General features: G+C 46.7%; 1 protein-coding gene across 11 annotated transcripts in view; it reads right to left on the reverse strand.

Moving 5' to 3' along the window:
* The window catches only part of LOC105538113 (RH-like protein), a 73,940-nt gene extending 57,163 nt beyond the window's left edge, over window positions 1-16,777 (reverse strand). For 10 of the 11 annotated variants that reach the window (XM_011977893.1, XM_011977890.1, XM_011977887.1 and 7 more), the window contains exons 1-2: window positions 16,475-16,777; window positions 4,715-4,901 (exon numbers count right to left, since the gene is read on the reverse strand). In XM_011977893.1, coding sequence (XP_011833283.1) covers window positions 4,715-4,901; window positions 16,475-16,622 — 335 coding nt within the window. In that variant the 5' untranslated portion in view covers window positions 16,623-16,777. The remainder of the gene's footprint in view (window positions 1-4,714; window positions 4,902-16,474) is intronic. The other variant, XM_011977894.1, reaches the window with a different exon arrangement.
* Window positions 16,778-25,739: the final 8,962 nt, after the last annotated feature.

The following is a 25,739-nucleotide window of genomic DNA, read 5'->3' on the forward strand; positions in this document are numbered from 1 at the left end:
GGTACTGAGTTGGACAATCCATGGACATCCAGTCTCCCCTGAGCACCTTGCTCTGAGACTCCCTCCTCCCTCTGGGAGTTAATGATGATGATGCTACAACCACAGCAACAGTGATGATAATGATTTATTATAAGAGCATTTTGTAAAACAGGCTTGTAACAGCATCACCTCTTTTACATTTTAACCCTATAAGGCTGGGTGCAGTGGCACATGCCTGTACTCCCAGCACTTTGGGAGGCCAAGGCAAGCGGATCACTTGAGGCCAGGCGTTCAAGACTGGCCTGGCCAACATGGTGAAACCCTGTCTCAACTAAAAATACAAAAATTACCCGGGCATGGTGGCGCATGCTTGCAATCCCAGCCACTCTCGAGGCTAAGGCACGAGAGTCACTTGAACCTGGGAGGCAGAGGTTGCAGTGAGCCGAGATCTCACCACTGCACTCTAGCCTGGGTGACAGAGTGAGACTCCATCTCAAAAATAATAATAAATTTAAAAAAAAATTAACCCTCTGTGCGAGTCTCTGTAAAATCGTGCTAGCTTACCATTCAGTATCCCCATTTTACAGAGGGTCACGCAGAGGATTATAATGGATTTTTTGGAAATAGTCACACCAGCTGATCACAAATGTGAGGTTCCAACCCAGCTGGCCTAGATCCAAAGCCTGTGCTCTAAAGTCTGGACTTAGCTTCCTCAGTGTTTGCTGCAGACTATGCCCGCTTAAGCCTCCAGGACTTTAGGGGAAGATCAGAAAAGGGCAAAGGGCATGGGGAAGGAGTCTTACAGGGACCAGGAATTTAGAATAAGGGGTTACTCAATGTTCCATGGTGCCTGGACAAGTTATTCCTTCTAAGTGGGTGTTCATTTCATTGACAAAGGCTTAACTCAGGAGCATGTGTGCCGGCGGCAGTATTTCACTCCTCAAGGGCCAGTTTGTGCTGGGGAGGTGCTAAGAGAGACATGCAGTGGTTAGGAGCGCGCTCTCAGGTCTAGGCTGCCTGGGCTGGAATCTTGACTCAGCCACTTTCTGGCTGTGTGATCCTGGGCAACTTATTTAATCACTCTGTGCCTTGGTGCCTCCATTTATAAGGTGGACCCAATGCCTCTGGAGCCACGGTAAGGGCAAAGTGAGTTGATATATGTCAAGTGCAATAAAGGAGTTGGTTATTGCTATTATCTTCTAGGGAGAGTCCTAGAGATTTCAAAATACAACATTAAAAAATCACACTTTTAAGGCCAGGAATGGTGGCTCAAACCTGTAATCTTAGCACTTTGGGAGGCTGAGGTGGGAGGATTGTTTAAGGCCTGGAGTTTGAGACCAGCCTGGGCAACACAGTGAGACTTCATCTCTATTGAAAAAAAAAAAAAAGCTAGTGTGGTGGTGTGTGCCTGTGGTCTCAACTACTCAGGAGGCTGTAATTCCAGTACTTTTGGGAGCCGAGGTGGGCAGACCATTTGAGCCCAGGAGTTTGAGACCAGCCTGAGCAACACAGTGAGACCCTGTCTCGGCAGAAGACAGAAAAATCAGCTAGGCATGGTGGTGTGCACCCGTAGTCCCAGCTACTTGGGAGGCTGAAGCAGGAGGATCACCTGAACCCAGTGAGGTTGAGGCTGAGTGAGCCATGATCGTGCCACCTCACTCCAGCCTGACAACAGAGTGAGACCCTGTCTCAAAAACAGTTTTAGGCCAGGCACGGTGGCTCACGCCTGTAATCCCAGTACTTTGGGAGGCCTAGGCAGGTGGATCACCTGAGGTCAGAAGTCCGAGACCAACCTGACCCAACTGGTGAAACCCCGTCTCTACTAAAAATACAAAAATTAGCCGGGCATGGTAGCGGGCACCTGTAAAAAAATGTAACTCAGGAGGCTGAGGTGGGAGGATTACTTGAGCCCAGGAGGCAGAGGCTGCAGTGAGCTATGATTGTATCACTGCACTCCAGACTGGGCAACAGAGCAAGACCCTGTCTGTAAATAAATAAATAAATAAATAAATAAATAAAATTTTAAAACATCCCACTTTTAGGGTTCTATTTTCATTTTTGCTCCAATAGCTATTTGCTAAGTTATTAGTATGTGAGGAAAACAAAGAACAACGTTGAATAAGATAGGCCCCTCCCCTGAAGGGACTCAAAACAGAACCAAATCAGTCCCAAGTCAAGTGGCACAAGCTGGAGTGTTGCCAAGGGAGAGTACCCTGTGCCCAGGGGCAGGCCTGGGCACCAGCCATCAGCACAGCCCTGATGGGAACCAGTCAGGAAGCCAGTTTCAGCAGGGGTCACCCCTAGGGGGATCCAAGCAGTCAGGGGTGGGGCAGGAGAGTTGACTCAGGCTGCCAGTGACTTCTCTCCCTTCTCGTCTTCCTGGATTGAGTCAAGAACAAACAGGTCCCTGTGGACATCAGACAAAAGGAGCAGTCGTAGACGCCTCCTGCCCCATTCTGCTGTGGTGCAGAAGGTTGAAGGCTGGTGTGACCTTAAGCTAAGGCAGCAACACCAAACCAGGGCCACCACCGTTTGAATTCCCCCAGGGTGCCCTTTGTCACTTCCCAGGTGAATGCAGTGTGTGCATGAGCGCGTGTGTGTGCGTGTGTGTGTGTGTGTGTGTGTGTGTGTGTGTATGTGTGTATTGAATCCCCGTGGGAATTAACTCTAAAACTGTGGTTTTTTGTTTATTTGTTTTTTTGAGATGGAGACTCACTCTGTCGCCCAGGCTAGAGTGCAAAGGTACAATCTCGGCTCACTATAGCCTCTGCCTCTCGGGTTCGAGTGATTTTCCTGCCTCAGCCTCCCAAGTAACTGGGATTACAGGCGCCTGCCACCATGACCAGCTAATTTTTGTATTTTTAGTAGAGATAGGATTTCGCCATGTTGTTCAGGTTGGTCTCGAACTCCTGACCTCAGGTGATCCACCTGCCTAGGCCTCCCAAAGTACTGGGATTACAGGCATGAACCACCGCGCGTGGCCTAACACCGTTTTTGAGACAGGGTCTCACTCTGTTGTCCAGGCTGGAGTGAAGTGGCACGATCATGGCTCACTCAGCCTTAACCTCACTGGGTTCAGGTGATCCTCCTGCCTCAGCCTCCCAAGTAGCTGGGACTATGGGTGCTCACCACCACACCTAGCTAATGTTTCTATTTTCTGCCGAGACAGGATCTCACTGTGTTGCTCAGGTTGGTCTCACACTTCTGGGCTCAAGTGATCTGCCCACCTCGGCTCCCAAAAGTACTGGGATTACAGGTGTGAACCATCACGCCCAGCCTCTAAACCTTTTTAGAAAGAAAAATATGTAGAGTTTTCTCCCCCAGGGCCAATCGGGAGCTGGCTAGACTGTGTTTCATGTTCTGACCACTCTGGAGTATATGGAAAAGGTTATAATAAAAACGTGGAGCCATCTCCACCACTTAGCTGTGTGGCCCGAGACAAGTGCCTTGCCCTCTCTGAGCTTCCACTTCCTTATTTGTATACCAGGTTAGATCCCTACCTGGAAGAGTTAAACAAAATTATTATTTGTGGAGTGCTCAGCACAGTTCCTGGCTCATAGAGAAATGTTTAACAGCAGTGCCCAGAGGTTTAGCAGGGTCTTAGAGGGGGAGGCTGGAATGGCCTTGAGAGGCCTTGAGAGGTCCCCAACATGCCTAGGATGACATTTACCATCATCTTGTCAGCACAGAGATTCAGAGTTGAACAAAACAAAACAATGTTTCAGGAAAAAATTTAGCCTAGTTCCTCCCATTAAGTGCCAATGCCCTTTTAAAACGTGTATAGTTTGATGGGTAACCATCACCTGGGTGAACACAGAGAACATTTTCTGCACCCCATGAGGTTCTTTTGTGTTCCTTCCTAATCAATATCCACCTCCTGCCCAGGTAACCACTATTCTGACTTCTAGCACCATTAAGCATTAGTTTTGATGGTTCTTAGCATTTCACATAAATGCATCTAAACGAAGCACAGGTAATTTAATGAAAATAAAGGCATGGCTATTTCTTGTCTAGCAGCATTAGAGGGCTGAAAGTCATTTCTTTTCAAAAGAATGTCTCTCAGGCCAGATGCGGTGGCTCACGCCTGCAATCCCAGCACTTTGGGAGGCCGATGCGGGCGGGTCACCTGAGGTCAGGAGTTTGAGACTAGCCTGACCAACATGGAGAAACCCTATCTCTCCTAAAAATACAAAATCAGCCAGGCATGGTGGCACATGCCTGTAATCCCAGTTACTCGGGAGGCTGAGGCAGGAGAATCACTTGAACCCAGAAGGCTGAGGTTGTGGTGTGCTGAAATGGTGCCATTGCACTCCAGCCTGGGTGACAAGAGTGAAACTCAGTCTCAAAATAAAAAAGAGAATGTCTCTCTAGGTGTGGCATGTCTATTTCTCTCTGTCTAATGTGTTTCCTTCTTACTTTTTCCATAAACTTATATTGATTATGTAACTTTACAAAATCATAAACAACAATAACAGAAAAGAAAGGATGCAGGAGGAACGTAGGCCTGGACTCCTTGTGATACACAGAGTAGGGCTGCCCAGTAAAATACAGGATGCCCAGTTAAATTTGAATTTTAGACAAACAATGAATAATCTTTTAGCATGAGGATGTCCTAAATATTGCACAGCATTGGTGCTAGACAGAGAGGGGGCAATATCCCAGATCTTCTGGAACCTGTCCTTTTGGGCTCCATTCCCTCTATGACCCAGAAGTGATCCAGCCACCATACCAATACCTGAACAGTTTGATGACCACCTTCCCAGGAGAGAACTGGCTCAGGAAGCCGTCCAGCAGGATTGCCCACTGCACACCAAGGGCCAGCAGGAAGAGGTTGAAGGCCACACTGCTCCAGCTGTTTCTCCGCAAATTCGAGGTGAAGAAGCCCAAGCCAAGGACCGCCATCACGGTCAGATCTTGGCAGACTGCTCGGTGGGGAGATGGCGAGAAGGAGGAAGAGGAAGCAGACGAGATTTAGGGTGGTGTGAAATTAGAGTCTTACAAAATGGCAGCTAGAAGGGACATGTGAGATAATTTACAAGTATTTGGTCAAGTTACTTTGCCTCTTTAAGCCTCAATGTTCTCATCTGAATAATGGGGATAACACACACACGCCGTGTGGGGTTAAGGTAAGGATTAGAGGAGCTAAAGCTAATTAAGCACTTAGGGCAGGGCCTAGCCCATAATGAGTGCTCAGCAAATGTGGCAATTACTGTATTATTAAACCTAATCGTAAGAACAAGTGTAAAGCACACGTGCTTGACGCACATGGACACTCAGTAAAGGTCATTGCTGCTGTTATTGCAGATCAGGGCCAACCCCCTGGCCGTGCACATGAGAAAATAAGGCCACAGAAGCCAAGTGACTTGGCCCAGGATACACAGAAAAGAGAGGGCAGATATAGGCCCAGGGCTGTTGTTGTTGGGAACCACATAATCTCCACAGCAAACCTCCCTCCCTTTGCCACCTGTGAGGGACCTGGTGAGCCAGCTGGCAGAAAACATCAGGGCCACCTGGGTAGCCCTCACCTTTCCCAGTCTCAGAGCCTGAGCAGAGGCTGCTGTGGCAGGTGAGTGGAAGAGATGCACCTGAGGGCAGGGAGGGGTCCAGCAAAGCGAAGAGGGTGAGTACTTTGGTTTAATTCCAGTTTTGAAAAAGGGTTAGCAGCTTGAGCTCCAGAACGAGACAAACTTGGGTTCAAATCAGGTCTCTGGCACCCTCTGTGTGGTCCTGATCTTGTAACTTAACATCTCTGAACTTTATAACAGCCTACATTTCTTAAGTGTTTACCATGTGCCTACACTGTTTTAATCACTTTACATAGACTACCTTGTCTCGTTCTCACAACCACACACTGACGTGGGCACTATTACTGTCACCATTTTACAGATATGAAAACCAAGGCACAGAGGAGTTACGTAACTTGCCCCGGTGGGTAGAGCTAAGATTGTTGTTTTAATTTTGAGATGGAGTTTCACTCTTGTCACCCAGGCTGGAGTACATTGGCAAGATCTTGGCTCACTGCAACCACCGCCTCCTGGGTTCAAGTGATTCTCCTGCCTCAGCCTCCCAAGTAGCTGGGATTACAGGTGCCTGCCACCATGCCCAGCTAATTTTTGTATTTTTAATAGAGAAGGGGTTTCACTATGTTGGCCAGGCTGGTCTGGAACTCCTGACCTCAAGTGATCCGCCCGCCTCAGTTTCCCAAAGCGATGGGATTACAGGCATGAGCCACAGAGCCAGCCTATAGCCAAGATTTAAACCAAGATAGTCTGCTGGAGCCTGTGCCTTGGACTACCACGCCATCTGCCCTCCCTCTGCTTATTCTCGTCTGTTAAATAGGGAAAATGATCATACCTCCTTCATTAGGTTGCCAGAATCAAATGGTATATGTAATGCACATAATTGCTCCAAATTGTAAATGCTATTTCATCAATAATCACCAACTGTTTTCACACATGAATAAATGACTGGAGAGAGAGAGATCTTGAAGAATTTTTTTTTTCCATCATGAATATTGTCTCTAAGTTTGGGAGATGTTTTACTTTTTTAGTTTTAGTGTTTAAATTTTCTGCAACCTGCATGTAGACAATTTTTGTTTTTTGTTTGTTTGTTTGTTTTTTGAGACAGAGTCTCTCTGTCGCCCCGGTTGGAGTGCAGTGGTGCAATCTCGGCTCACTGCAACCTCCGCCTTCCGGGTTCAAGTGATTCTTATGCTTCAGCCTCCTGTGTTTCAGCGGGAACCACAGGCACACCCCACCATGCCTGGCTAATTTTTGTATTTTTAGTAGAGACAGGGTTTCACTATACTGGCCAAGCTCGTCTCAAACTCCTGACCTCATGTAATCCATCAGCCTCTGTCTCCCAAAGTGCTGGGATTACAGGCCTGAGCCACCGTGCCCAGCCTAGACAATGTTTTTTAAAAAGTGGAAGGGGAAACATAGGCTTTGAGTTCACATAGCTCTGTTCGATCCCAGCTCTATCATTTCCTATTAGATTAAACCTCACTAAATTGCCACCAGTTGACTGTTTTGAACATATAAAAATATCAATTTAGGAGGCCGACGTGGGTAGATGACGAGGTCAGCAGTTCGAGACCAGCCCGGCCAACACGGTGAAACCCCGTCTCTACTAAAATTACCAAAAAATTAGCTGGGTGTGGCAGCAGGCACCTGTAATCCCAGCTACTCAGGAGGCTGAGGCAGGAGAATCGCTTGAACCCAGGAGGCGGAGGTTGTGATGAGCCAAGATCACGCCATTACACTCCAGCCTGGATGACAGTGCGATGAGACTTCGTCTCAAAATAAATAAATTTAAAAAAATATGAATTTACATGTTTCAACTTCATAGCCCTGTGGTCTTGTAAGTTGCTTACTTTCCTTATGAGCTAAATAAGGGTAATTAGATCCATCTCAAAGGGTGCTGGGAAATCCGTTTTGTTCAAGTGCTCAGTACAGTACGTGGCACATGGAGAACGCTCAGTAAATAGTGGCTATTAACCAACACCATCAGGACAATCACAGCAATAGGAACTCACTTGCCACTGGTCTCCAGCCCTGGCTTTGATAAGAATGAGAAGCTCTCATTACTGGAACTCTCCAAAGTCTCAGAAAAAGTCTTTGATTTATAAAGTACATTTAAATTCACTTCCATTGAAAAATACACACACCTAGGGTCTGCCAGAGAGGACAAGGTGGACACTGACATTTCCAAATCAACTTGACACCACCAGGATACAGGAGGCCCCCAAGGACCTCCATGGGACCTGGGGATTTGGGGCGTGGGTGAGAAGCGGGCATCAGGGAGGATTCAACTCTTTGCACCTCTTCTGACAGCAGGGAGGGAGGTGCAGGGAATGTTTCTGTCTCCTGCTTGTGTCCTTAGGAATGGAAGTGTGTGGCCAGCGGACATTTTATACAGGGGTTCCTCTTGGGATTACTCAAATTCCCTCAGGAGCCAGGCAGGAAATCTGTGTATGAAGGTGCAATGCACATGTGGGAGCAGTGAGGCTCGTGTTCAGTTGGAGACTGCACGCCCCACTTAAGGTATGCAAATTCAACCTTTTATTAAACACGATTGTTAAAGTGCATCTGCCATTTTGCAGCAATGCTATAATGCATAGGGTCCAGACTTACTGAAGATTCCATGAGTGGGGCAATTCTTCCATTTTCCTTTCATTTTACAGAAGGGGACCAGAGACAGCCTGTGAGGGGCGCCCATGACTGGGCCCAGAGGAGAATGGTACATTCTAAGGAAGGCCTTCAGGAAAAGTTTATGAAAGCCCCACAACTTGGAGAAAGAAAATCTAACCTGGTAGTTCAACAGTGAACCAACTCCCAGGCCCCAAAGCATGCTGGCGGCAGAGCCCAGCTCTGAATGCCTGGAACTATGTCTGTACACAGGCTAGGCTGTCTCTAGCTCTTTTTTCCCCTCACCTCACTAAGCGATCTTAGGCAAGTCCATTATCCTCTTTAGGCCTCAGTTTCCCTGTCTGTAACACATAGGAGTTGGGCTTGATACTAAGGCTTTTACAGCTCTGGAACATTCCAAAGAAGTTAGTGGAAGATGGGGAGAGGAGAGTTGCCCAGATAAGGGCAGAGTTGGGGCCCTAAAGATGAGGAAGTCAGACAAGGTGTGGTAGCTCACATCTGTAATCCCAGCACAATCCCAGCACTTTGGGAGGCTAAGGAGGGAGGATTGCTTGAGCTGAGGAGTTGAAGACCAGCCTGGGCAACATAGCAAGACCTTGTCTCTACAAAAAATACAAAATTACTTGGGCGTGGTGGCAAGTGCCTGTAGTCCCACTTAGGAGGCTGAGGTGGGAGGATCACTTGTGCCTAGGAGGTTAAGGCTGCAGTGAGCCACGATCACACCACTATACTCCAGCACCCTGGGCGACAAAGGGAGAAAAAAAAAAAAAAAAAGGCCGGGTGCAGTGGCTTATGCCTGTAATCCCAGCACTTTGGGAGGCTGAGGTGGGTGGATCACCTGAAGTCAGGAGTTTGAGACCAGCCTGACCAACATGTGAAACCCCATCTCTACTAAAAATACAAAAGTTAGCTGGTCATGGTGGCACATGCCTGTAATCCCAGCTCCTCAGGAGGCTGAGGCAGGAGAATTGCTTGAACCAGGAAGGCTGAGGTTGCAGTGAGCCGAGATCACACCACTGTACTCCAGCCTGGGTGACACAGCAAGACTCCGTCTCAAAAAAAAAAAAAAAAAAGAGACAGATGAGGAAGTCAGAGAATCCTGGGTAGGGGCTTTATCGGGCAGAGCTGCTGCCCCAATCCCAATTCCCTGATTCCAGGTATAGGCGCTCAGGACCTTCCTCCCCAAGGCTCCACACCGTCCCTGAGAGAGGAATTGTGCCTCAGCCAACAAGATGAAATTAGGGCAGCAGTTTCCATGAGCTGTTGACAGAGCTCATGCACCCCAAACTGGTCAGGAAATAACATTTGTTTTCAGGCTTCTCCTCCCCCTGCCCCCTCATCCTCCCACCTCTCCTGGGCTCCAGGCCCATTTCCACCCCTCATTATCTGGGCTCCCGCTTCAGGGCTGGGCCCCAGCTCGGAGCATCCTCATTGGTGTCAGCCTCCACCTCTCACAGTCTGCTCTGCACTCACATCAGCTGCTGGTTTGATAAGCTAATGGGCTCTAAGGTGTTCAGGGGTGATAAGAAGTGGATGTACTATCCGGGCACCCATGCCTGGGCCCAGAGGGGAATTGTACATTCCATGGAAAGCCTTCAGGAAAAGTTTATGAAAGCCTCATGACTTGCAGAAAGAAGTCTAACCTGGTAGTTCAGCAGCAAGAGATAAGACAATACTCGCCATCATTGTAATAGTAGGCATATAGACAGCACCCAACATTCCAGGCACTGTTCTACGTGCCTTACACACTTAGCCAACAACAGCCTCATGCAAGAGGTACGATTTATTATCCCCATTTTACAGACGGGGAAAAGGAGGCACAGAGAGGTGCTATAACTAGTCCAAGTCATAGAGCTAGTAATGGTAGCAGGAGGATTCGAACCCTGCCTACCTGGGTTTAACCATTATGCCATCCTGCCTTTCTATATAGCATATATAACGTGACTGTGATGGTGAAGAGTGTGGGTCTCTGAATCCGGTTGTCAGTGTTCAGAACCTGGCTATTCCTGTGTCCCAGCTTCCTGAGCCGTAAAATTGGGATGAAACAATGCCACCTGTTCAGAGGATTGCCATGAGCATTGAGTTTGCTGGCTCGTGCAAGTCACTTCAACCAGCATTGGGTATGTAGTGAGTGTTAGTAACTATTACCCCTTGCCAGCTGCTGATTAGCCGTGTGACTTTAGGCAAGACTGCTCTCCCCCAGGCCTGTTGCAAAGAGACCACTCGCGAAGAGTTTGTTTGGATAATAGCACTTTGGCCTTCTGGAACATCCCCATAGGCAGCTGCCTCCTCTGGTCAGCTGCCTCTGTGATTCTGGATCTGCATCCCCTCCCACTCTTGCCCCTCCCTCTGGCCTGCAGAAACCTCAGCACCAACAGCTCTGAAGGCAGACCCAGCTTCATTCACCCAGGCTCTAGGGTTGACCTCCACACTGTGCTCCCACTGCTGCCTGGGAAGACCTCTGCAGCCTCAGGCTGCCACCACCTCCTCCCCCACAGCTTCTACTCTACCCACAACTCTCACCCCTGCTGCAGCCTGGGAAGAAAAACAAAGATTTCCCAAAGGGGCAGATGGAAGCCGTGATGTGGAAGGTGCCAGGGTTTGGAATGTTTACATGTCACTGGGAAAACCCCTCTGTCTTCTAGTAGCCCCTCTCTCTGCCTCTGAGGAGTATGGGGTGGGGATGGGGGACTGGGTGGTATCCACAGCACAGGACCCAGCATAGTCTCCCAGTTTGGTAGCCTTAGGGAAGCTCTGCATGGCAGGAGATTGTTAACAGTAATGGCCCCCAATGAATCACCAACTGCCAAACATGTGAATGAGGTCATCTGAGGCCATCCCACCCCAAATTGCAGATGCATGAATGACCCTGGGTGAAACCAACAGAAGAACTGCCCAGCTGAACCCAGCCCAGTTGTTGCACCACAGAATCATGATCATGAATAAATTAAAAGGTTGCTATTTTAAGCCACTAAGTTTGGAGTGGCTGTTATGCAGCAACAGGTAATTGATACTCTCTGCTTCCCCTAAGCATCTCATAGGTCCCTTAACTCCAAGCCCAGAATGAACATATCATCGTTGATTTATCCTCACAACCTGTCCCTCCCTTTCTGTCTCTCATCTCAGGAACTGACACCTCTCTATGCCAAATCATACATCTGTAGCCAGCTTTAACTCCCCACTCTTTCCATCAAGTACAGCTGATTTTATCTCCTAAATTTCTCTTGAATCTCCTCCACTGCCCCTGCCCATCTGGTCTCATCACATGTCATCCAGACCAGCAGTCATTACAGCAAAGAACACATGCTGTAGAAAATGCTCAATACAATCACTAGGGTAGCTGGAAGAAAACAAGCAGTTCTAGTTTTATTTTTATTTAAAAAATTAAAAAATTAAAGCTTTTGATAATAAAAGCTAATACTTTTTATGTGTGTTAATTCATTTAATCCTTTCAACAACTTAATGAAACAAGTACTATCATCCTCTGACAGAAGCTGAAACAGAGACAGAAAGAGGTTGACTAATCTGCCCAAGGTCTCTAGGATACAGGGGCAAGATATGAATCAGTCTAGCTCCAGGAATCCCTGAACTTTCATGCACAGAAGAATCACCCAGAAGGCTTGTGAAAACACAAATTGCTGGGCCCCAGACCCAGAGCTTCTGATCAGTAGGTCTGGGCTAGGGCCTGAGAATATGCATTTCTACTAAATTTCTGGGGGATGCTGAGGCAGCAGGTCTGGGGACCACACTTTGAGAAACATGGATCTAGGCTATTCTACCTCTAAAGGTACTTTGTGAAGTTTTCAGCTCTGCAAATATTTAATATTCAGATTCACCCAGAAGCCGCCCCTCACTTGCTCAGGATGTCACACAGCCTTGAGTCTCCTAGCTTTGGAAGGTACCCTAAGGGAATATTGGTCCAATGGGATGGATTTGATATGCAGTTCTCTATATTCATCATGTTGCAACTAATGGCAGGGTTTTATGTTTTATTTATTTATTTTTACTTTTATTTATTTATTTTTTTTGAGACGGAGTCTCACTCTGTTGCCCAGGCTGGAGTGCAGTGGCGCAATCTCAGCTCACTGCAAGCTCCCCCTCCCAGGTTCACGCCATCCTCCGGCCTCAGTCTCCTGAGTAGCTAGGACTACAGACGCCTGCCACGATGCCCGGCTAATTTTTTGTATTTTCAGTAGAGACGGGGTTTCATCGTGTTAGCCAGGATGGTCTCGATCTTCTGACCTCGTGATCTGCCCACCTCAGCCTCCCAAAGTGCTGGGATTACAGGCGTGAGCCACCGCGCCCGGCCATCTCAAATATTTTTATTTTTTTTGAGACAGGGTCTTGCTCTATCGCCCATGCAGGAGTGCAGTGGTACAATCCTGTCCCACTGCAGCCTCAAGCTCCCAGGCTCAAGCAATCCTCTCACCTCAGCCTACCTAGTAGCTGGGACTACAGACATATGCCACCACACCAGGCTAAATTTTAAGTCTTTTTTTTTTTTTTTTAGAGATGGGGGTCTCCCTGTGTTTCCTAGGCTGGTCTTGAACTCCTTGGTTTAAGCCATCCTCCCAACTTGGCCTCCCGAAGTGCTCAGCCAGGGTGTTTTCTTTTTTCTTTCTTTTTTTTTTTTTTTAATTAACTATTACAGAACTTTTAAAGCATATACAAAAACAGAGAGTACAGCACAATGACCCTACATGCCCATCTCCAAACTTTGATGACTGTCACATGAGACCAATCTTGTTTTTATAAACCTTCTCTACTTTTTCTTTTTTTTTCTGGCATAAAGCAAACCCCAGATATCATGCCATTTCAATGTGCCTCTCTAACAGATGGAGCCTTAGAAAACAACAACAACAAAAATCCACCATGCTTTTATCACATCTAACAAAATTAACAATAATTCTTGTATATCATAAGATATTCATGCTGTATTCATATTTCCTGATTGCCTCAAAATGTCTTTTTAGAATTGGCAGGTTTGAATAATCTATTGTAGTTTACCAGGACTGAATTCAATTAAGTGGATTGACAGGTTAAGTTACCTAAGTTTAACTCAACTAACTTTCACAAAATGAAGTAATTGCTTAAACAACTCGTGCAGAAAAACACAGATTGGAAGCACAGAAACAATGGCAGCCAAGTGAACAAAAAGGAAAAGGCAGAGTGAAACTTCTCCTCACACAAGCTGTCAGTCACATTCGAGATTAAAAAAATGTCGACCTAATCAGATCTGACAAGTCAATCAAGACAATTTCAAATTATCAAGAAGACTCTGAGGAGTGAATTTTCATCCACTATCGTCAACTGTAGCAATGGACCCTGCCTGGAGATTGACACCATTATGATTAGTAATTTGAGAATATTATATATTTCATTTTCATCTCTTTGAATTTTCCTAATTTGTATGTATTTATTATAACATATAAAACATATTAATGCAGCAATACTTAAAGTAATACTTAAAGTGTAACATATAACCATGGTACATGCTCAAAAAATGGTGTGTACACCATCAGAAGGTTGAAGCCCTCGGGTCAATACTACACTACAGCCTCCATGCTGGTCTCATGTCTCAAGCCATGTCCCCCTGTCTCCAACACCAGCCCTGGCATGGCTTCCTCCATGACCCAAATCTAAACTTGTCACACTCCTGTTCTCTATTTGGACCTCAGACTGAAGCCAAACTCCTTATGCAGCCCCGTGAGTCTACCACCCACTGCTTCCCTCTTTATTTTTATTTATTACTATTTTTTTTTTCAGACAGAGTCCCACTCTGTCACCCAGGCTAGAGTGCAGTGGCATGATCTCAGCTCAGCAACCTCTGCCTCCTGGGTTCAAGCAACTCTCCTGCCTCAGCTTCCCAAGCAGCTGGAACTATAGGCACATGCCACCACATCCAGCTAATTTTTGTATTTTGGGTAGAGATGGGGTTTCACCATGCTGTCCAGGCTGGTCTCGAACTCCTGACCTCAGGTGATCTGCCCGACTCGGCCTCGCAAAGCGTTTGGGATTACAGGCATGAGCCACCATGCCCAGTCCCTGCTTTCTTCTTTGTTTTTTGTTTTTGTTGTTTTGCTTTTTGAGACGAAGTCTCGCTCTGTCACCCAGGCTGAAGTGAAATGGCCTCCCAAGTAGCTGGGATTACAGATGTGTGCCACCACACCCGACTAGTTTTTATAATTTCAGTAGAGATGGAGTTTCGCCATGTTGGCCAGGCTGGCCTGGAACTCCTAACCTCAGGTGATCCTCCAGCCTCCGCCTCCCAAATTGCCGGGATTGCAGATGTAAGCCACCTCGCCTGGCCCCTTGCCCTCCTTTTTAGGCTCCAGGGCAATGCAATGTTAAGCCCAGGCTCAGTCTGCTCCAGTGTGTGCACATGCAATGGCACCCACTGTGCCCTCACTTGGATGACCCTCCTCTGTCCCATAGGTAACTCCTACTGAGCCTTCAAGACCTGGTTGGGCAGTCACCTCCCTCCAGAAGCCTTCCCTGACACCATCGTCTCCCCTGCCTGGGTTGTGGACCCTCCTGTGAGCTTCGGTATAAAGTGAGTTTCTGAGGACATTTTGTATCTATGTTAGTAGCACGGTGCAAGGGTAAAGAACATGGACCCTAGAGTCAATCTACAGGGTTGGAATAGTGGCTGCTATACCTACTGGGTTATATGACAAATGACTCAACCCCACTGTAAAATGGGGCCATGATGCATAATGGTTAAGTGTAAGGAAACTAAATCCAGGATGGCTAAATTTAAATATGCTGTGCTATTGCTAGCTGAGCGACCTTGGGCAAATTACTCAACATCCATATGCCTAGTTTCCTCATATGAAAAATGAAGATCATAATAGTACCCACCTCATGGGGTTGTTGTGAGGGTTCAATGTAAAGCCCTTAGAATAGTGCCTACTACATAGTAAGTGCTCATAAATATCAGCTCTAATCATCATATGTCTGAATCCCACATTGGCTGTCATATATGGTTGAATGAATGGAATGCATTGAATTGTATTGGATTGAAATGAATTAAAATTGTGCCAACTCTTGTTTGTCTGTCACTGAGGGCTCCTCTCTGGGCCAGCCCTTTCAATGGTATAAGGTCTTCCCTCCCTAAGTCCTACTTGTCACTGCCATGGGCCCCAGGATGACTTCTCTTTGCTTTTAGTTAACTGGTCGTTAATACCACCTGGGAACAAGCAAGCACTCAACCAGGCTCGAGCTTCAGCTTTGTCTCAGGGACGTTCTTCAAGGAGGCCCTGTCCATTATCAACAACGTATCAGCCCACTAAAATGTCTGAAACTCATTTCAATATTTTTAAAAAAGCGAAGTCACACCATTGTGGACATCTGTCTTATTTACAGTTGTCTCATCACAGTCTGGGAATATTTTTAGCTGAATATAAAATAACCATCACCCTCCCCTCCCCTTCAGCCATACCTTCTGGTTCTGGATTTACAGAGAGCGTGCAGACTTCCCAGCCCCTAAGTGAGAAGAAAGCTGGGGTCGGTGGGGGTGGGGGTGGGGGGTAGCAACCGGATGACGCTTCCAAAAGAAAAGTAGTATAGAAATGAGCAAGAGAGCCGGGCGCAGAGGTTCACGCCTGTAATTCCACACTTTGGGAGACTGACGCTGGAGGATCGCTTGTGTCCAAGAGTTTGAGACCAGTCTGGGCAACACAGGGAGACCCCCATTTCTACCAAAAAAAAAAAAAAAAAATTAGCCAGGCATGGTGGTGCGCTCCTGTGGTCCTAGCTACTTGGAAGGCTGAGGTGGGAAGATTGCTTGAGCCCAGGAGGTCAAGGCTGCAGTGAACCATGATCATGCCATTGCACTTCAGCCTGGGCGACAGAGTGAGACCCTGTCTCAAAAAGAAATAAGAAATGAGCAAGAGGCCACAAAAAGGAAACAAAAACCAAAAACCCAACAACAACATGAAATTGCTTGCATAAGAGAGCTGCGCTTGTATCCCTAAATCTATAAAAATAAAAAATTTTTAAAAATAAAAAAAAATTCCTTGCCATTAAGGAGAGAGAAGGGGAAGTAGAGAAGCAGAGAATTATGAAGACCATTTGGCAGAGGGAATTTGAGGAACACCAAAGAGGACGCCTCTCACTGCACTGAAAAATCAAGGCAGGTTTCACGGAAGGAGGAATATCCAGGCGGCTCCTAAAGGAAAGCTTACATTGTTGGCTGAGTTTCGGCGCAATCTATGGAAGAAGATGGGGGAATCCTTTTCCTTGAGATTTTGTAGAAAGGAACATCTGTGCCCCTGGAGAACCACAGGCCTCCCCCGCCCCTACCCCTGCTATTTGCCTGTGTGATCACTTTTCCAGTGAACCCTCACCTTGATAGGACGCCACGAGCCCCTTTTGATCCTCTAAGGAAGCGTCGTAGTAGGTAAAAAAAAAGAAGAGGAGCATGAGAGCTGCTTCCAGTGTTAGGGCCCAGAGGGGCAGGCAGCACCGGACAGACCGCGGGTACTTAGAGCTCATCCTGTGTCTGTCTCTGTGCAGGGGTTCCACCAGCACCAAGCATCACCTCTCTCTCCAACACTTACTTGAGGGCTTGAGGGAGCGATAGAGGAGACACCCGCCAAAGGCCTTATCTCAGGCTGCAAGGCTGGCTGTGCTGGCCTGTCTATGAAGTTAACACGGAAGCAGAGGGACTATGATGGGGAGGGGAGGAAATGTATGTTTTCCATAGTTGCTGCATTCCTGTTATAGGTTCCTGCTGTGCTCAGTTTAAAAGAGGGCATTCTATTCCTTCGACATCCAAACATAATCCTTCTTTACTCTGGACTTCAGTCATCTTCACCATAACCTTGTAAGAAAAGCAAGAAACGGATCAATACTCCTATTTTATGAATAAGGAAACCGAAGCTCAGAAAAGGCATTCTTTTTAAAACTTCACGACATGACAGAGAGGTCACCCAGTGAGCTCTTAACAACAATGTATTGAATGAGAATGGATGAAACCAAAGAATGGAGCTGAGCCCTGGGGAGGACACAGATAGGACCCGTGTAGAACTGACTCCTCCTAGTTACACAGTTGAAATTATTTACATTTGAATTTATATTTAAATCTATGTGTTTCTAAGCACTTTAAGGGTGGGTGGCGGAAGAGAAAGGAGGCCGGGGTTTGGCTCTAGTAAAAACCTGGAGGGGATCCTGATCCAGCCTTAGGGTAAAGTTGCTCCTACCTCTGGTCACCTCCTCACAGGGCAGCCCAGGACTCTGCCTAGGGCACTACAGTGCATTTGAGGAAGGCCACCAGCCTCAGCCTCCCCATCCCACAGTGGTGGACAGTCCAGTCCCCTGGCATGAGCTTTAAGGGGCTGAGGACTTATTTCTAACCCTGCAGCCAACTTCCCCTGTGGCTCCTATCCACGTGCCTGGCTGAAGGTCTGGAAGGTCTGGTACATGGTAAGTGTCAAGGAAGGAAGGAATAGAGGGAGGGATGGAGGGAGGGAGGAAGGGATGAAAGAGGAAGAAAAGAAGGAAGGAATTAGAGGTTCCTTACTTTCTACAATGGCCCCAGACACTGGCCACTGAGTGTAAACCGAATGTGTGGAGCCCCAGAGAACAAAGCCAGGGCCAGGAGCTGCAGGAAGGCGGAAAGTGGAAAGTGGATACTTTATTGACCATTACAGTTGTCCACTGAAATAAATACTCATGAGGTACTGAGCACCCTGTCACTAGGGGAATGCAAGCAGAGGCTGATAGTTACTTGTCAGAAATGTCTTGAAAACAATTCCTATGTAGATCAGAGGAGATTTTAATCACCCAGTAGAGTCCTGTCATTTTGATTTTAGATGAAGAAACCAAGACCCAGAGAGGTCATACCCAAGGTCATCTAGTCATTTGGCATCTGTCACTAAGAAGTGCAGCTTTATTTACAGAAGGAAAAAACTGAGAGTAACCTAAATGTCCACTAGCAGGGGACTGGTTAAGAAAACTGCAGGACATGTAACTTGCTACCAATATGATGGTTCTGAACATATGCAGGAAAAGCAAGAGGAAAATGCTTTTATCAAAACTGACACAGAAGATATACTGTTTAGTGAAAAAGCAAGTTATATAAGAGTATATACAACATATTCCCACTCTTATAAAATAATATGTTAGCACATGCATAGAAAAAAGTTGGCTGCAAACCACCAAAACATTGGTTACTTTTGCTTTATACATTTTCAGAGCTAACTGTTATTAAGTACTTGCTGGCCACCATTCTAAGCACTTTACATATATGAACTTAGTTCATGACACTAGGATGGGTACTAATTGGCTTATATTACAAATGAGTAAACTGAGGCACAGAAAAACTAAGTGACTTGCTCAAGGTCGCAGGGCTAGTAGGTAGTGGAGCTGGGACTTGAACCCAGGTAGCCTAACTTCAGGACCTGGGTGTTTGACCACTAAGCTATAACCTAGATCAGAAGTCCCTGACCTTTTTGGCACCAGGGACGGGTTTTGTAGAAGACAATTTTTCCACAGACCGGGGTGAGGTTGGAGGGATGGTTTGGGGATGAAACTGTTCCACTGCAGATCATCAGGCATTAGTTAGATTCTCCTAAAGAGCACACAACCTAGATCCCTCTCATGTGCAGTTCCCAATAGGGTTTGTGCCCCCATGAGAATCTAATGCCGCTGCTGATCTGACAGGAGGCTTAGCTCAGGCGGTAATGCCTGCTGGCCTACCCCTCATGCTGTGCGGCCTGGTTCCTAACAGGCCACAGTCTGGAGGTTGGGGACCCCCGGCCTAGATTACTTTTAAGTCTTCTTCCAATTCTGAAAGTCTAGGAATGTGGGGTTCTAAGCCCTCTGCTACCCCAACAGCAAGTAAGGGGGAGGGTACCCCAATCTCCAGAGGTCAGAAGTCTCCATTCCTCTCACAATTGCCTCCTGGTTCTGATTTCTGCTCTATTTCTGGCAGTCAGTACTTCTTATAAACTGGGTTTCCTGAGAAGGAACTCCCCTGTGCAGTGGGATAAATAGATGTGACCCCTGCCAACCTGGGCCCAGTGCAAGCTCTGTAAACCAGGCAGCCAACTGCACCTACCTGCCTGAGGGCACCAGATGTCAGTAAGATGAACACTAAAGATTTCCAGGCAATGCCAACCCCCATACCTGACGGGCATGTTTACCAGCTGGCAAACAGTGTGGGTGGTAGCTGGTTCCAAGGCACTCCAAATCCCTATGCATCCTGATCCTGCCCCAATAAGGAAGCAGCAGGGACTGACTGCTTGACAAGAGGACCCCGCTCCTCGCAGAACAGAAAGGCTTTCATTAAGAAAGGGAGGTATCCCTGCAGTTGGCCTCTTACGACAGATTTGTCAAAAGCGGAGTTTTTGCTCTTCCCCTCTGACTCATAAAAGGCCCCGTTTTCTGACTATAGTTCCTGATATTCTGTCTTTAAATCTTCAAGGCAGGTCACCTGCTACAGAAAGCACAAGGGATCTAGGATCGATAAGTCGAAAACCAAATACAGTAAAATGTTAATTGTTGATTCTAGCTGTGAGATGTGTGGCTTTTTACCGTACAAGTCTTTAAACATTTTTTGGTAGATGTTTGAAATTTTTCATAATAAAATGCTGGGAAAAAAGCACTCTGTGCACCTGCTGTTCTCTCTGTCTGAAACACTCCTCCTACCAGATACAGATGGCCTCCGACTTACGATGGTTTGACTTAACGCTTTTCAACTTTATGATGGCGCGAAAGCAACACACATGCAGTAGAAGCCACGCTTAGAGTACCCATCCCACCACGCCTCTGTCTTTCACTTTCCGTAGAGTACTCAGTACATTACATGAGATATTCAATACTTTATCATGAAATAGGCTTTGTGTTAGACGATTTTGCCCAACTGTAGGCTAATGTAAGTCTTCTAAGCATGTTTAAGGTAGGTGAGGCTAAGCTATGATGTTCGGTAGGTTAGGTGTATTAAATGCATTTTTGACTTACAGTATTTCCTACTTACCATGGCTTTATCAGGACATAACCCCATCGAAAGTCAAGGAACAACTGTACTGGTTTGCTCCCCACCTCACCTCCCTGGATCTGTACTCCACCATCCCCTTCTCAGGGAAGTTTTCCCTGACTGCCCTATTTTTTTTCTTTTTTTTTGAGATGAAGTTTGGCTCTTGTTGCCCAGGCTAGACTGCAATGACACAGTCTCGGCTCACAGCAACCGCCACCTCCCAGGTTCAAGCAATTCTCCCGCCTCAGCCTCCTGAGTAGCTGGGATTACAGGCGCGCGACACCACACCTGGCTAGTTTTTGTATTTTTAGTAGAGATGGGGTTTCACCACGTTGGCCAGGCTGGTCTTGAACTCCTGACCTCAAGTGATCCGCCCACTTCGACCTCCCAAAGTGCTGGGATTATAGGTGTGAGCCACTGTGCCTGGCCTCTGACTGCCCTATTTAAAAGGACAGCATCAACTCCCCTTTCTGCTCCCATTGACAAGGGTTCCTTGTGTTCCCCTTTTACTTTCCGTCACAGCACTTACTAGCATCTGACGAAGTCTATATTTTTACTCGTGTATTTAGGTTTTTTTTTTTTTTTAGATGGAGTCTTACTCTGTCACCCAGGCTGGAATGCAGTGGCACGATCTCGGCTCATTGCAACTTCTGCCTTTTAGGTTCAAGCGATTCTCCTTCCTCATCCTCCCAAGTAGCTGGGACTACAGGCATGAGCCATCACGCCGGGCTAATTTTTGTATTTTTAGTAGTGACAGGGTTTTGCCATGTTGGCTAGGGTGGTCTCGAACTCCTGACCTCAGGTGATTTGCCCATGTTGGCCTCGCAAAGTACTGGATTACAGGCACGAGCCACTGCGCCCGGCCTTGTTTTTGTTTATTATCTACCTTCCCCTATGAGAATCTGAGCAACACGAAGACAGGGACTTTTGACTGCTGTGGTTGCTGTTGTATCCTCAGCACCAGGGAAGTCCACAGTAGGTGCTCAATAAATATTTGTTGGCTGAATAATAGCTACCATTTCTGGAATGCCAAGCATGGAACCAATCATTTTGCATATGTTATTTCATCAGCTCTCCCTCTCAAGCCTGTGAGTGTAGGCATCATTACACTTACAAAAGAGGAAACTGCTGTTCAGAGAGGTGGCGTGAGTACCCAAAGCCACATAGCTAATAAATGGCAGAGCTGGGACCTAACCCAGATCCATCTGACACCACGGCTTGTGTTGCTAATTACTTTGCAATTCTGCCTCCCAAGTTACTAAATCGCCCAGTCTCAATTTCCGTATGAGTCAAATAAGATGATGTGCTCTGGTCTCCTCACAGGGTTATTACAAATGTGAAAATTTGTCAGCAGGCCTGGCAGCCTGAGTTACGGAAACGAAGCTGAGCAATTGCTGCTATGACCACGGTGTCCTGGCCTGAGCAGCCAGGCTTCCTGCAGGTGTGGTGAATCGAATCAAGAGAGCCCATAGCTTTCCTGTGTAATCATGACTTTTCCGTAAAAACCAGACTCCCTGAGAATACCTGCCACGCCCTCCTACCTGAGTCAAGCTCAGTCATGGGCCGTGACCAATGAGGTAGGAGGTCCTCCAGTCCCTCCCTGGAAATGTGTCCATGCCAAGGGTGTGACCTTACTCTGGGCACGTTTGGCTAAAGTGCAGCTAAGTCAGTCATTCATTGATTTAACACACATGAGCTTTGGAGTCAGGCAACCTGGTTCAAATTCTGGCTTTGGAATGAGCTGTGTGACCTCGGGTAAAACAGTCAGTGTCTCTGTGCCTGTTTCCTCATCTGGAAAGGCAGAAAATCAGAGTGTCAATCTCACTGGGTTGTTGTGAAGATTCAACAAGGCAGTGCATAAAGTGTCAGATGTGTAGAAAGCACTCCATAAATGTTAGCAATTATGATTATCACACAAGCTTAGCAAGTTTACTATAGAAACCTTTGAAAATACAGATGCATAAAGCTAACATAAAATGTCCATTTCAATCTCTCCAAAAACTAGCACTACGTTTTGAGTGTATATCCTTTCAGATGTTTTTCTATTTCTGTCGATTTAGGCCTTGTTTTTCTCCCTACAAAAATGGGATTACACAGCACATACAGTTTGGTAACTTGCTATTTTCATGAACTCTATATCATAAGCAGTTTCCAAACCAGGAAAATCTTTCTATGACACTATAACATGGTGGTTAAAGAGTCCGGGCTCTGAAAGCAGACTGCCTGGATTTGAATTCCCAACTCTGTTACTCTATGTGACCTTAGGCAAGTGCCTTAACTCCTCTGGGCCACAGTGTCCTCATCTGTAATATGGTGCCAGTAATCTCTATCTCACAGGATTCTTGTGAGGATTAAAACAAAATGTATCTGTTACTTGGAGTGGTGGCTGCAATATTAAGTGCTGTGTATAATCATCCTCCATGCCACACTGACTTCTATGGTAAGGATATGTGATAAAGTCTTTGGTCAGTCCTCTTCCAAACTATCCCTGCTCTAAACACTACAGTGAAGATCTTCCATTAACATGGTTCTGGCCTGGCGTGGTGGCTCATGCCTGTAACCCCAGCACTTTGGGAGGCTGAGGCAGGTGGATCACCTAAGGTCAGGAGTTTGAGACCAGCCTGGCTAACATGGCAAAACCCCATTTCTACTAAAAACACAAAAATTATCCAGGCGCAGTGGCGTGCAACTGTAGTCTCAGCTACTCTGGAAGTTGAGGCAGGAGAATCACCTGAACCCAGGAGGTGGAGGTTGCAGTGAGCCAAGAATGCACCACTGCACTCCAGCCTGGGTGACACAGCGAGACTCTGTCTCAAAAAAAAAAAAAAAAAAAAAGGTTTCTCTAGGGGATACAGGTACATGTGTAAGAGGTGGCCATCCAAATGTTTGGACTTTTCTGTGATTCCTATAGGGCAGGAACAAAGCTCAAGACAGGTAGTAGGCTTGACATGATTGAATGGGCTGACAGCGGTGGGAATACCATTTCCTTATACGTGAAACAGGGTTTAATGATCTGGCCTCTAGAGCTGTTCTGGGCTCAGCTGAAGCCCAAGTGCAAATCCCTTCATCAGAAAGTCCCAGAAGGAGGGACGAGCCTAAATTCCTATGTAGGCCTTGGTCTTTTGAATAAGGGCAAATTACTTCCCTTCCTTGTTTTACTCATTTGTAAAATGGCCACTGCTGATCTCTGCTTTCTGACTGGTGAAGGTGTGGGGAGCTGGGGCCTTGTGGCAGGAGGCCTGCGTCAGGTCGCCTGCGTCAGGTCAGCCCACTTCTGAATCCCAAAGGGCCATTTCAGGTCTCAGAGGAAAAAGGCTGGCACTTGGCTGGAGCCAAAAGGGCTTGTGCTAGAGTGGGTCGTGGAAAAAAGAGCTGGGTCTGGAGGAGTGAAAGAGGAAGAGTATGGAGATGGGCAGTCTTGCTCTGGCCTGTTCTTGGGTCCTTGGCAAGAAGGCCATTCCCATCACCTCACCCCAACTCTACCCATCAATAGCCATATACAGGCACCACAGCACATGCCTGTGGCCTCAAGGCTCAGCTCAGATTTTGCTCAGCTTGTGTTTTGAGCTAGATTGCTCTACCACACCTATTATGTGACCTTGTTTCCTCTGAGCCTCAGTTTTCTCATCTGTAAAATGGAGCTAGCACGATCTGCTTCTGAACACAGAACTAGAAGCACCACCTCCAGAGGAGATCTTGGTACAGGGTGGGCTGGTGACTCAACCAAGGACACTGGTGAGTTGCCATGTGAATTGGGATTGGAACCTAGACCTCCAGACCTTCAGATTGTTTCTCAGGCCATCACCCTGAGATATTCTCTGCTTCCACGTAGTCCTAGAGCTCAACAGTAACTCTTAGCCACACCCTCCATTGCTCCCAGCCACTCCACACTTTTGCCACAGCATGAGATGCCCTGTCAGGAACCTATTTAAGAGTAGGCTAGACAGTGAGCTTCAGAAAGCTGGCATGTGTCCCCAGTGCTTCTCATCTTTTCTTTGGATTACTCATCTATCCATCCCACTTAGTCTCTGGCCCAGGTAATCTGGAACACTGCAGTCATGGGGATGAGGGATATGTAAGTCTGGGGTTCCCATGGAGTCTGAAGCCAGGACTTTACCATGTACCTGTTCCTGCCCTCCCCAATGCCTTTAAGCTTCCATTTTCATTTGGTTCCCACCTGTATCTTCCTCCATGAACCAATCTGCCTTGGCAGCTGAAGCCATTTTCTGCTGCTCCACACAGGGCATTCTGTTCATATCCTTTCTCGATGATGGGCAGGCCTTGGTGAAACTTGGAGCTCACAGAGTTTGTTTTCTTGGCCACCCAGTGCCACTTGATCAATATGCTGAAGTAGAGTTAAGGCATGAAAAACAAGTATACTGCTAACAGCAGTTACTTTCTGTTACCTACTGCTTGTCTGGCTCTGAAAGCTCATTGTCCTCCAAGCCTTAAAACAAACCTGAGTGGAAACAGACTCTGAAAGATTTAGTAACTTGTCCAAGCTAGTAAGTGGCCAAGCTAGAATTTCAGCCCTAGTCTGAAAAAGCAAGTACTCTGGCCATTTTTCTGAACTGTATCTCTGCAGGGTATAGATTTGATCTCCAAGAAGCTTTTTGCCTAAGTGGATGGATACGCCTTGCCTAACAAACCACACATCAGAAGCGGCACTAACAGGGATGCTGTGTTGGGGCAGAGGCAGGGAGGAAAGATCGGTTGCAGTGGATTTAAGGATAGTGAGAAAAAAGGTTTGTTTGCCCGGTGTAGCCTGGAAAAGGAGGGTGGGTCACCACTGGGACCAGTTCTGGATGCCATTCTAAACAGAATGGGTTTTCTCTTCCAGGCACTGGGAGATCTTTGAAGGTTTGTGAGCAGGAGAAAGTAACAGAATCATGATTGAGGACAATGCATTTGGTGTAAACTAAAGTGTCTCCTTGGGGTAGATGTTGATTAAGGGAGGGCTGATCACAGGCCAGAGAGAGTTCCATGTGTCCCAGGACAAAACAAAATGGCATCTACTTCCTGGGAAGTTTTACAAATGCGCTGGAAGACTAACTGCCCCACTGTCGTTGAGGGATTACACTGGTAAAGCTACTGGATAGGACATTCTGCTATATTTTTCAGAAATATTTATAAAACCTGCATTAAAACATGTAAAAATGCTTATATTAAAGTACAGTATATGACCACTATTCTATTTAATAGCAATAGTAACATTATCATCCATGGGGGAAAATTGGAAAACAAGCAAATACAATAAAATGTCAACAGTATTTGTGTTAATGTGATGAGACCTATGGGTGTTTTCTCCTTTTCGGCCACTTTCCTATATTTTCCCCAGTTTTCTCTAATGATAAACTTCTTTTTCTCTTTAAAAAAAAAAAAACACCGTGCTGCCTTTTCTAAGTGTTATTTTGCCCTACGTACGTAGCAGGGGAGTTATGAGGAGTAAATGAGCAAATACACGCAAATTACCCAGCACGGTGCCTGGCATAAAATCGGCGCTCAATGAGTATGAATCGTGAAGGGTCTCCGGTCCCGCGTCCCCGCCTTTGAGGAGCCCGGACCCGCCAAGCAGGCTCCCGGCCCGGCCCGGAGGTCGATGCTTCGCGATAGTGCCCTGGCGGGTCCTGCCG

The sequence above is a fragment of the Mandrillus leucophaeus genome, unplaced genomic scaffold (genome assembly GCF_000951045.1).
Source record: "Mandrillus leucophaeus isolate KB7577 unplaced genomic scaffold, Mleu.le_1.0 Scaffold185, whole genome shotgun sequence".
Classification (NCBI taxonomy): domain Eukaryota; kingdom Metazoa; phylum Chordata; class Mammalia; order Primates; family Cercopithecidae; genus Mandrillus; species Mandrillus leucophaeus.